We start from the raw sequence: 13,344 nt of genomic DNA on the forward strand, positions 1-13,344 counted from the left end.
TGTTAGCCAGAGAGCACAGAATTGGTGAGCGAACATGAGGCGAAATGGGAAATACATTTTCCTATCACGAGTGGTGAGGGTTTGGAATGTATTACTTGATAGGGTGGCACATACTGATTCATTTCTGACTTTCATAGAAAAGACAAAGCTTCCCGGGGCTCCCGCCACCTTCACTGGGAAGTGCCTTGTTATGCTCTAGGCGTAGCGTAAGTGGCTTCCTTGTGGTGCACTTGACAAAGGAAGGTTCAGACGTGGAGATAACTTCAACACATTTATTAAATTATTTACACTTCTCCTACTCGGGTTCGCCACTACTGTCAATCCTTCTATAGCTACTCAGACTGACTAACCAGTCTGCTACAATCCACGTGGTGGGAGTGATATTGAATCAACCCTGTGTCTGTACTCACTGACTGTCTCCACTGGAAAGAGGAAGATCATGTGTGTGGTGTCCTTTATATATGGGTTGGTGTAATGCCCTCCTGTGGTAGTGTCACCTCTGTGTGTATCGTGAATGCCCATTGGTCGTGTCCTATCTAACTGATCTATTGGTTGAGTGTCTGTGTGTCATGGCTCTGGTGCTCCCTCTAGTGTCTATCTAGTCTACATGTATTTACATTAACCCCTTGTGTATTTACAGTGATGCATGTCACCACAGGAAGAATTTTTCCTGTCGGAACCAGGGTCGGTTCTGAAGCTGGGGCAGTGTAATATTGAAAGGATAGGAATCCCCCCAGGAACCCACTTGCTCAAACCCAGGCGCTTGATAGGCCGAGCTTCGGGCAGGAAACCCGGCCATTCACGTATTAACACCCTTAAGTGGGTGCCTTGTCCCACCTTCTCCCGGTGCGGGTCACGTGGGAAAGTGACATTTAGGGAAGATGTTTCCAAGATCAGGCGAGAAAAGCCAAGTGGAACTCACTGTTGCCTTTTCGACCCACGTCAACGGCACTCTGGGCAAGTTCAAAATGTTGGCGGGCTCCCACAGCCAGCTGGGTGGATGCGGGGGGGGGGGGGGGGGGGGGGGGGGGGGGGGGGGTGGCCCGAAACTTGCCGGCAGCCGGGATTCAGAGATGAGGCGCCCCAACCTCAAACTGAAATTAAAAGTACCCCCGGACATCGGGATTGCTGGAAGACACGGAAAACACCCCCAACCCCCCAACACAGGGCCAACCTCCCCCCTCCCCAATGGTCGGGTCACCACCCACACCCCTCCACCACCCCAACCTCCTGCACCCACCTCCCCACACCGTGCAGGCATCAGGGTGACCCCATCCTTCCCATCCACCCGCCCCCATCCTCGCCACGTTGGGGCAACCCCCCCCCCCCCCCCCCCCCCCATTCTGTCTCCGCTCACCCCCCCATCTCCACTGCCATGCAGGCACAATCCCCCCATCCACCATCATTCCCCTACATAATGGAACCCCCCCCCTCCAAGTTAGCAGTGCCAGGGGATACTGCCAGGGGGGCTGGTAATATCTGATTCTGATTCCTCCCCGGCACAAATTATGTTCTGGCCCTCTCGCAAGAGTTAGCGGCCATAACAGGATTTATGCCCTTGGCAAATGGGTCCTGAGAATCAGGGCCGTACACCCTTCCCCATCCCAGGTGGGAAGTGGGGGAGCCTCACTCTGAAGGCCCTCAGAGTTGGGGTGCCCTCTTCCCCGAGACATTGAAGCTTTGGGACCCCCCTTACCCCGTGGCCTACCCCCAATGATGTGATAATTCCCCCAACCCCCACCCCCCCATTCCCTCCCCGGCATCCCCTACCCTCCTGCTCCTGGGACCCCCGGGACTTACCTTTTCGAAGGTGCTGGAAAGTAAGTCCTTGGGAGAGCAGTGCAGCATTGAGCCTGGCTGAGTTGAAAGATTCGTAGGCTAATCTGATTGGCTGACAGCACTCATGGGCGGAACGTCCGTCAAGACCGGACAGAAGTCCCGCCCACTGCCAATCAACACTCAAGTAAACGTTAAATGGCAGCGGGATTTAGAGAGTCCCGATCACGCGCCATCCTTAAAATTCTACCCCTAGTGGGCACGGTAGCACAGTAGTTAGCACTGTTGCTTCACAGCACCAGGGTCCCGGGTTCGATTCCCGGCTTGGGTCACTGTCTGTGCGGAGTCTGCACGTTCTCCCCGTGTCTGCGTGGGTTTCCTCCGGGTGCTCCGGTTTCCTCCCACAAGTCCCGAAAGACGTGCTGTCAGGTGAATTGGACATTCTGAATTCCCTCTGTGTACCCGAACAGGCGCCAGAATGTGGCGACTAGGAGATTTTCACAGTAACTTCACTGCAGTGTTAATGTAAGCCTACTTGTGACAATAGTAAAGATTATTATTTCACCCATTTGGACTGGAATTAGAATGGGGATTTGGAAAGCCATTACCGTGCAATCTCGATGCCGTGTGCGGTGTTGGTTTCTGTCCCTCCTCGCTGTTGAATTCTTCTGGCAGCCTTGACAACGTCAGTGACAGACTTGTAGTCCCTCAGCTCAAACTCATGAATGGCGGTCTCTCCGTACTGCACAATGCCTAGCTGCAGGACAAGAACAAAGGTCATCAGAACAGGGCACACCCCCCCCCCCATCCTTCCCACCTGCTGTCATTGTCTCCCAGCTTTTCCTCCTGCCGATCACCTGGACTGCATCTGCCCCTCACTCGCCATTTGCCCCTCACTCGCCATCTGCCCCTCACTCGCCATCTGCCCCTCACTCGCCATCTGCCCCTCACTCGCCATCTACCCCTCACTCGCCATCTGCCCCTCACTCGCCACCTGCCCCTCACTCGCCATCTACCCCTCACTCGCCATCTACCCCTCACTCGCTATCTACCCCTCACTCGCCATCTGCCCCTCACTCGCCATCTGCCCCTCACTCGCCATCTACCCCTCACTCGCCATCTGCCCCTCACTCGCCATCTACCCCTCACTCGCCATCTGCCCCTCACTCGCCATAGGCCCCTCACTCGCCATCTGCCCCTCACTCGCCATCTACCCCTCACTCGCCATCTGCCCCTCACTCGCCATCTGCCCCTCACTCGCCCGGTACCAATTTCGCAAATGGGCCAGTTGTTCGGCCCAAACCCTACAAATCTTCAAACTATTTTTTGTAAACAAGCAGACAGCTGCTGCTACCTGGGATGTTGTTTTAAATCTGATTGAACCCATTTCCTTATTAACTAACTTCCACTTCTAAAGAACCCTCTCACAGAATCGCAGAATTGTCATTTCACAGATGGAGGCCATTTGGCCCATCATGTTTGCACCAGCTCACCAAATGTGCGCTATGCTTTGGCGGCATTCTCCTACTTTTCCCTGTATGCCTGCACATTGAGCTGAATTCTCCGCCGTCGGCATTCTTCATTTTGCCGGCAGCCCAGAGGTTTCCCGACGGTATGGAGCTGCCCCAGCCGGCGAAACGCATCCTCCAGCCGGCAAAACGCAGCACCCCGCCGGCGTGCCGAACCAGAAATCTGGTGCAGTGCGACGGAGAAACCCGCCCAAAGTTTCTATCCAAGTAATCATCTAGTGCTCTTGAATGTCCTAAAAACCATTACGGTGTCGACTGATACATTCTGTATTGTTACCAAACAAAAGGCGCGAGATTCTCTGATCCTGAGACGAAGTGTTAACGCCGTCGTAAACGCCGTCGCGTTTTACGATGGCGTCAACAGGCCCCCATGAGCAACGATTCTGATTCCTAAAGGAGGCCAGCACAGCACGGGAGCGACCCACGCCGCTTCAGCTGCCGATAGCGGTGTCAAATGGGCGCCGCGGGTCTGCGCATGCGCGCATGCACGGTGGCTTCCTCCTCTGCGCCGGCCCCAACGCAACATGGCGTATGGCTACAGGGGCCGGCGCGGATCAAAAGAGGCCACCAGCCCGCGAGGCCGGCCCGCCGGGGTCGGACCACTCCCCCCCCCCCCCCCCCCCCCCCGCCCAACCAGGCCGCCCCCGAAAGGATGCAGGCTGAGGACCCGCCGGGTAAGACCACACGTGGACGGCGCCAACGGAACTCGGATTTTCTTTGCGGCCACTCACCGGTGAATGGGCGGACCGGCGTCGGGGCTGCATCGCGCGATTCGCTCCCGGCCCAGTGATTCTCCGACCCGGCATGGGATGGGAGAATTCCGCCCAAGGTATTTCAGTCTGAACTGATTCTTTGTCATTCCCATTGATACTAAAACTATTTTTTCACCCAAATGTTGGTAAACGTTTGTAATCCTCTACCCCAGGAGGCTGTGGTAATTCAACGATTGAGTATCTTCAAGACAGTTATCGATAGATTTCTAGGTGGTAAAGATGTCAAGGGATGTGGAGAGAGTGCCAGGGAATGTTGTTGAGGTACATCAGCTGTGTTCTGACTGAATGGCGGAGCTGGCTCAAGAGGCTGAATGGCCTACTCTGCTCCTAGGAACCTACATGATTTTATTGATAAAAACTAAGAAATATGATGGGATATCTGCGGGTTTTTCAATGGCGGAGACAGGCCGTCATTGGCCGCTGGCGGGAGCTTCTTGTCCCGCCAATGTTTGTTGTTGTTCGCTGGCCGTGCCGCCGGGAAATCTGCCGCAGGGCGTCACCATCGATGGGGCTGCAAGTTCCCGCCATTGGGAAGAACCCGAAAACCCAGCTCGCTAAGTTCATCATCAGTGATATTCCTGAGTGTGGTGTTGCCCTGAATTTGATACACTATCCTGGGATCTGACCTAAACTGGCAGTGGCAGGCTGAAAGGCCCCTCACTCTGCCAGCTATTGGAAGCTCCTTGCCTTGCCTGAATGTGCTGGCATGGTAGCACAGTGGTTAGCACTGTTGCTTCACATTTCCAGGGTCCCAGGTTCAATGACTGGCATGGGTCACTGACTGTTCGGAGTCTGCACGTTCTCCCCTGTGTCTGCGTGGGTTTCCTCCGGGTGCTCCGGTTTCCTCCCACAAGTCCCGAAAGACGTACTTGTTGGGTGAGTTGGACATTCTGAATTCTCCCTCTGTGTACCCGAACAGGCGCCGGAATTTGGCGACTCGGGGCTTTTCATAGTAACTTCATTGCAGTGTTAATGTAACCCTACTTGTGACAATAAAGATTTATATTATTATTATCACAGAGGTAAAATGGGAAGCCCTCCTGTATCTCACCCAGGTGCCCACTATGCCAGAGGGTGGGTGGCAATGGGAAATTTGATTGTGACCCTAAAATCCTCACCCATCACCCACACGCACACGCTTTCTGGTTCTGGGGTGGTGGGTGCACAGTGGCCGGTGATCAGGAGCTGAAACCTCGGCTGATTTTTCTGTGGGGTGCGGAGGTTATCATTGGACAGCATTGTGGCAGATTGCAAAGGTTAACGAGAAGATAGCTAGCCAAAGCTTTCTCAGAGACAACCAAAATATGGCCAATGATTCTCAGTCTTACCAGCGATGCCCACATCCTGTGAATAAATAAAAAAGAAAACACCCAGAATGCCAGCATGGACCAAGAATCTCCAAGTGCATCGGACTCAGTGTCGCGCTGCGGAGATTCATTAATCTCAGTCACAGGAGTGTATGGAATGATACAGCTGCAGAAGGAGGCCATTCAACCCATCATGCTAGTCTGGCTCTTCAAGAGAGCTTTACAAGGTAGTCCCACACCCCTCTGCTCTTTCTCCCTGACCCTGCAAAACCTCTTCTTCAAGAATATGTCCAATTCCCTTTTGAAAAATATTACTGAATCTGCTTCCATCACCCTGACAGGTGGTCCACCCTGAAAGGTGGTCGGCCCTTACAGGTAGTCCACCCTTATAGGTGGTCCGCCCTTATAGGTGGTCCGCCCTTATAGGTGGTCCGCCCTTACAGGTGGTCCGCCATTACATTTGTTTTGTCCTGGCAGATGTTCCATCCTTAAAGATGGTCTGCCCTTATAGGTGGTCCGTCCTTACAGGTGATCCGCCCTAACAGGTGGTCCGTCCTTACAGGTGCTCCGACCTTAAAGGTGGTCCGTCCTTACAGATGGTCCATCCTCACAGGTGGTCCACCCTTACAGGTGGTCCGTCCTTACAGGTGGTCCGTCCTTACAGGTGGTCCGTCCTTACAGATGGTCCATCCTCACAGGTGGTCCACCCTTTCAGGTGATCCGCCCTTACAGGTGGTCCGCCTTTACAGGTGGTTCCTCCTGGCAGATGTTCCATCCTTAAAGATGGTCCATCCTCACAGCTGATCCGTCCTTACAGGTGGTCCGTCCTTACAGGTGATCCGCCCTTACAGGTGGTCCGCCTTTACAGGTGGTTCATCCTGGCAGATGTTCCATCCTTAAAGATGGTCCGTCCTTACAGGTGGTCCGCCCTTACAGGTGCTCCGTCCTTAAAGGTGGTCCGCCTTTACAGGTGGTTCATCCTGGCAGATGTTCCATCCTTAAAGATGGTCCATCCTTACAGGTGGTCTGTCCTTACAGATGGTCCGCCTTTACAGGTGCTCCGTCCTTAAAGGTGGTCCGCCTTTACAGGTGGTTCATCCTGGCTGATGTTCCATCCTTAAAGATTGTCCCTCCTTACAGGTGGTCCGTCCTTTACAAGTGCTCCATCCTTACAAGTGGCCCACCCTTACAGGTGGTCCGCCCTTACAGATGGTCCGTCCTTAGAGGTGGTCGGCCCTTACAGGTGGTCCATCCTTAGAGGTGGTCGGCCCTTACAGGTGGTCCGCCCTTACAGGTGGTCCGTCCTAACAGGTAGTCCGCCCTTACAGGTGGTCCGTCCTTGCAGATAGTCCGCTCTTACAGATGGTCCGTCCTAATAGGTAGTCCGCCCTTACAGGTGGTCCATCCTTAGAGGTGGTCAGCCCTTACAGGTGGTCCGTTTTCACAGGTGGTCCACGCTTACAGGTGGTCCGCCCTTACCGATGGTCCTTCCTAACAGGTAGTCCGCCCTTACAGATGGTCCGTCCTTACAGGTAGTCTGCCCTTACAGGTGGTCCGCCCTTACAGATGGTTCGTCCTTACAGGTGGTTCGTCCTTACAGGTGGTCCGCCCTTACAGGTGGTCCGTCCTTAAAGGTGGTTCGTCCTTACAGATGGTCCGCCCTTGCAGGTGGTCCGTCCTTGCAGATAGTCCGCTCTTACAGATGGTTCGTCCTTACAGGTGGTCCGTCCTTAAAGGTGGTTCGTCCTTACAGATGGTCCGCCTTTACAGGTGCTCCGTCCTTAAAGGTGGTCCGCCTTTACAGGTGGTTCATCCTGGCTGATGTTCCATCCTTAAAGATTGTCCCTCCTTACAGGTGGTCCGTCCTTTACAAGTGCTCCATCCTTACAAGTGGCCCACCCTTACAGGTGGTCCGCCCTTACAGATGGTCCGTCCTTAGAGGTGGTCCACCCTTACAGGTGGTCTGCCCTTACAGGTGGTCCGCCCTTACAGGTGGTCCGCTTTTACAGATGGTCCGCCCTTACAGGTGGTCCGCCCTTACAGGTGGTCCGCCTTTATAGGTGGTCCACCCTTACAGGTGGTCTGCCCTTACAGGTGGTCCGTCCTTACAGGTGGTCCGCCTTTACAGGTGGTTCGTCCTGGCAGATGTTCCATCCTTAAAGATGCTCCCTCCTTACAGGTGGTCCGTCCTTACAGATGCTCCGTCCTTACAAGTGGTCCACCCTTACAGATGGTCCATCCTTAGAGGTGGTAGGCCCTTACAGGTGGTCCGTCCTTAGAGGTGGTCGGCCCTTACAGGTGGTCCGTCCTTACAGATGGTCTGCCCTTACAGATGGTCTGCCCTTACAGGAGGTCCGTCCTTACAGGTGGTCCGTCCTTACAGATGGTCTGCCCTTACAGATGGTCTGCCCTTACTGGAGGTCCGTCCTTACAGGTGGTCCGTCCTTACAGGTGGTCTGTCCTTACAGGTTGTCCGCCCTTACAGGTGGTCCGTCCTTACAGGTGGTCCGTCCTTACAGGTTGTCCGCCCTTACCGATGGTCCGTCCTAACAGGTAGTCTGTCCTTACAGATGGTCCATCCTAACAGGTAGTCCACCCTAACAGGTGATCCGCCATTACAGGTGATCCGCCATTACAGGTGATCTGTTCCAGGTGACTACAATTTGCTGCTGAAAAGCTATTTCCATTACAAAAGGTTTCCCTTTATATAGTCGTCGAAACCTCGTCTTGGTTTTGAACTCTTGTATCAGTTGGAATTCTCCAGCCTTGTGATTCTCTGTTTCTCCCGGCAGCGCACCCCCGCCCACAGGTTTGCCGGCAGCGTGGGGCGGCTTCAATGGGAAATCCCATTGGCAACGGCAGGAGTGGAGATTCTCGCCGGCTGCGAATGGCGCTGTCGAGAAACACGCGGCTGGAGGACCGGAGAATCCAGCCCACAGGGTGAACCTTTATCCTTGACCCTTCATCTTCTCTACTCCTAGGAGGTTTCGTAATTTCTGCAAAGCTGCAATAAGTAACCATTCCCATTCTATTGATGAGTCAGACTCCACACGGGAGCAGGAAAATCCCGAACCCATTTGCTGCTCACCCGTATCTGTCCGGGTCCAATGTAAATTTCTTCAGAATGTTTATGAGAAAGTTCTGGACTTCGTACCAGGGATAAATACTGTTGGAGCCATCTAACACAATCACAATGTCCATGTATGTTTCACAACCTATGGAGAGAAGCAGGTCAGTGTCAATGCCATGCCTTGTGTGTTGGTTAGTCAGACACCAGGCCAATAGGCATGCGGTTTCAAGCCGAGCGTTTATGTGTTATTCCCTCTGACTGAAAGCAGATTAGGCGACTCAGGCAGGAAAGCTGTGCTCCCTTTAACTATTTAAGCACGCATGCAAATTGAGAGCAGGAGGGACTCTGTCATACGCTGGATGGCGGGAGCGAAGGCCCGGGCACTTTTGAAGTTGGAGCTGATTTTGCAGCAGATCCCGGTGCTGTAGTAGGAGCTTCCACACTCGTGGGACCAGAGCGGGCCGCAGGTCTGTGGAAACAAACAAGGGGGGGAAAAAAATGAGGACTCGTGCTGGAATTTGGACACTTTTTAAAGCTTTTCCAAGACCCTTCATTCCTTGCTACCCTCGACTCCACTGCCACCATTTTCAATTCTCTGCAAGGGATATTGATGATAAACCAAATGTCACAGTCACGTCTCCAACTCTGACCTCCTGACCATCCCTGATTTTAATCGCTCCACCACTGGAGGCCGTAGCCCTAAGCTCTAGAATTTCCTCTCTAAACCCTCGCCAGTCTCCCCTTCTTCATTTAAGATGCTCCTGAAAACCTACCTCTCTGACCAAGCATTTGTTCATCCGCTTGTGCGACGTTTTATCGTGAACACTTTTAGGAAATGCCTTTACTCCATAAAAGTTGTCACATAAATGCAAATTGTTGTAGTTGGCATTGATGTATTATAACTTGGGTTCAAACTCTTTTGACTTGGCCTATGGGAGGGAGGGGGGGGGGGGGGCGGTCAATCTAAGTTGCCTCTGTGCCACCAACAGGGACGTAACATTTGTAAAATAAATGCCTTCAGACATCATCAATCCGGTAACCAAACAACGAGTTCAAAATAAAGAGGCAAGTCTGCTCGAACAACAGAAAACAAGTAACAAATACATTCCAATATCATTGTGAGTGTTTACAATGTTGTGAAACTTTAAGACCTGTGGTTTCAATGGGAGGGGGGGGGGGGGGGGGGGGGGGGGTTGACGCTACTATGAATGCTGGGACAGACCCAACTTCCTTTATTTTTTCTGGCTCTTGAGAGAGAGAGAGAGAGAGAGAGAAAACGAGCGAAATATTGGGACGGATGCAGGAGATTGCGATTCCCCAGGAGCAAGGTCTCGAGATTGCAATCTCCCTTGTGAGATTGTCACTAAGTGCAAGAGTTACACAGCTTCCTTTTTAATCTGCAGGGCTACACGAGGTTGAGGACTTCCCTTTGGCTTTCACCCAACCTGTAGAATCGCTCGTTCGAGCAGGGCCTGTTTGGAATCGTGCCCTTGTGTGAATATGCAAAGCACTATGATGCTGTGTCTGATCCTGCCTCTCATTTTAGCCTCGGTTACTACAGCTGTTGAATACCTCGCAGCCAGTCCCCCCACCCCCCCCCCCCCCCCCCCCCCCACCCCCTCTAAGGCTGGTTACTTGGTCAGGACCGTGATTCAATCAGAGGTCCAACGAAGGAATGGAGATTAAACAGGAGGAATTTGTCAATCCTTGATTTTTATAGAATCCTAGAATCTCTACAATGCAGAAGGAGGCCATTTGGCCCATCGGGTCTGCACCGACCCTCCGAAAGAACATCCTAACCCAGGCCCAGACCCCTGTCCCATCCCCGTAACCCCACCTAACCAGCACATCTTTGGGCACAAAGGGTCAATTTAGCATGGTCAATCCATTTAACCTGTACATTTTTGGACTGTGGGAGGAATCCGGAGCATCCGTAGGAAACCCACGCAGATAGTCACCCAAGGCCGGAATCGAACCCGGGACCCTGGTGCTGTGAGGCAGCAGTGCTAAGCACTGTGCCACCATGCCGTCCACAAATTCTCATTGTTTTTTTTCCTCTCAATTTTGTTCAATAGACGAATGAGATCAAAATTGTCAGGTTGTAGGGAGTTTGAAGGAGTTATTAAACCCAACAGTAAAATTAGAGTCATGGAATTATACCACACAGGTAGGCCATTCTGCTCATTGCTCCTGGGCCAGCTTTCTGAGAGTTACCAATTCCACTCACTCCCCTGCTCTCTCCTTATAGCCTCACCAAATTTTGTTTTTCGTATATACGCCCAATTCCCTTTTGAAAATGACGACAGAATCTGCTTCCACCTCCTACTCAGGCAGCACATTCTAGATCATCCCAACCTTGCTGTGCAAAGCAAAATTCTCATTTGCTGCCTGCTTTATAAAATAGTTTTCTTGAATCTGTTGCCCCCTGGTTACCGACCCTTTTTGCCAGAAAAACAGCTTCTCCCCGTCCAACTCGATTGAAATCTTCAGAATTTTAAACACCTCGATTAATTTTCCTGTTAACCTTCTCCACCATATTGTTAGGAACAAGCCCAGTTCACACACACACATACACACACACACACACTCGCCCAGAGCTGAAGTTCCCAGGGGTTAACAACTGCATCAGATGGTGTTAGTTCAGCTGCCTTCAGGAACTCTGGCACAACAGACAAAATATTCATCAACAGAATAATACCAGAGGTGGATGGAAAGAAATGGCCTGCGCTGAGGTCAGGGAAATATTTCTTAACGCTTCCCAATGGCTTTGTTGTGAAGGCAGTACCCAGGGTGGCACTGAGGCACATTCTCCTCGCAATGGCCCCGGTTCAAATTCCACTCACTGGTGCATTAGTTGATGTCAGAGCCAAGGCGGCACTTCGCGATGTGACACACACACAGTCTCAATCTCCTTTGGATCAGAGGGAGGAAATTTGAGCCAGGATTGTTTAGGCCCCGATTGTTTTTCCAGTGAGTCCTGCCAGGAATCACATTGGGATGAGGATATGGGGTCGGGTTGAGCGGTGATGTTCTCCAGAATTCCCTCTCATGACTTGCATAGGAAGTACAGTCACATGGCCACAGGGTTAAAGTGCAGGTGATGCTACTGGAACTGTTGGGTTTGCACTTAAAGGGAAGGTGAAAACGCTGGAGGGAACTTGTTGGCGAGACTGCTTTGTTCATAAACAAGTGATTGCAAAACAATTATTCAGCGTGGTCTCGTGTTCAAAGGTTTCTTCATTTCCGTTTTAAACCTGTCCCTTCAAAAGGCACAGAAGCACTTCCGATCCAACAGCTTTGTATCGCGTTGTCAAAACCTCTTAAAAGCCCACCATACACTGAGGTAGATTTTGACTTTGTACGATAATAATCTAATAATAATCTTTATTATTGTCACAAATAGGCTTACATTAACAATGCGATGAAGTTACTGTGAAAAGCCCCTAGTCGCCACACTCCGGCACCTGTTCGGGTACATGGAGGGAGCATTCAGAATGTCCAATTCACCTAACAGCACGTCTTTCGGGACTTGTGGGAGGAAACCGGAGCACCCGGAGGAAACCCACGCAGACACGGGGAGAACGTGCAGACTCCGCACAGACAGTGACTCAAGCCGGGAATTGAACCTGGAACCCTGGCGCTGTGAAGCAACAGTGCTAACCACTTTGCTACCATGGTGTAACATGGATAATACAATGGTATACGATGGTATTCAATGGATAATACGATGGCATAACACGGATAATAATGACTCCGCAGCACCTTTTATGTCTCTCTCAACAAATTCAATGGAAATTGTGCTCAGGGGAGAGATTGACTATCATCCATTTCACAACCTTGTATCGAGATCTATCCCGTGGGCTATTGAATACAATGATCTTAGATAAGTTGGCAAAAGGTGCTGTATTTAATCATGGGGCAAAAGGTTATCAACCTAAAACATTGATTCTGTTTCTCTCTCCACAGATATTGCCTAGCCTGCTGACTACTTCAAGCATTTTCTGTTCCAATTGCAGGCAAATAGGCCATTTGCACCTGTGAATCCCACAAACATCACAGGGTTACATTTTTGTTGCAGTGTTGTTGGTTGAGAGTTCAGTGTTAGTCAGCTCATCGGAAGAGTTCCTCTGTGGGTAACGTCAGGGGATTCCTCACATTCACCCGAGCAGGACCTTGGATTAACGTCTCATTGATATGGCAGCTCCAACCGGCAAATCGAGCACCATGTGGGCAAATGAGAAATTGTCCATTTTGGCAGGAAGAATAAAAAAGAAGCTGATTATCTAAATGGTGATGTGGAGATGCCGGCGTTGGACTGGGGTGAGCACAGTAAGAAGTCTTACAACACCAGGTTAAAGTCCAACAGGTTTGTTTCAAACAAACCTGTTGGACTTTAACCTGGTGTTGTAAGACTTCTTACTGTATCTAAATGGTGAGAGTTTGCAGAGCACTGAGATGCAGAGGGATCTGGGTGTCCAGGTGCATGAATCACAAAAGGCTAGTGTGCAGGTACAGTAAGTAATTAGGAAAGCTAATAGAATGTTATAATTTATTGGGAGGAAATTGATTACCAAAGTAGGGAGGTTATGCTTGAGTTGTACAGGGCATTGCTGAAACCCACCTCGAGTATTGTGCACAGTATTGGTCTCCTTATTTAAGGAAATATGTAAATGTGTTAGCAGCAGTTCATAGAAGGTTCACTAGACTAATACCAGGAATAGGTAGGCTGTCTTATAGAACATAGAACATAGAACAGTACAGCACAGAACAGGCCCTTCGGCCCTCGATGTTGTGCTGAGCAATGATCACCCTACTCAAACCCACGTATCCACCCTATACCTGTTACCCAACAATCCCCCCATTAACCTTACACTACGGGCAATTTAGCA

General features: G+C 51.3%; 1 protein-coding gene across 1 annotated transcript in view; it reads right to left on the bottom strand.

Moving 5' to 3' along the window:
* Positions 1-13,344, bottom strand: part of itga11a (integrin, alpha 11a) — a 209,188-nt gene that overhangs the window by 106,841 nt on the left and 89,003 nt on the right. The window contains 4 exon segments of the mRNA XM_038813203.1: positions 2,385-2,533; positions 8,474-8,499; positions 8,502-8,600; positions 8,810-8,924. Coding sequence (XP_038669131.1) covers positions 2,385-2,533; positions 8,474-8,499; positions 8,502-8,600; positions 8,810-8,924 — 389 coding nt within the window.

This window comes from Scyliorhinus canicula, chromosome 12 (genome assembly GCF_902713615.1).
Source record: "Scyliorhinus canicula chromosome 12, sScyCan1.1, whole genome shotgun sequence".
In the NCBI taxonomy this organism is placed as follows: Eukaryota; Metazoa; Chordata; class Chondrichthyes; order Carcharhiniformes; family Scyliorhinidae; genus Scyliorhinus; species Scyliorhinus canicula.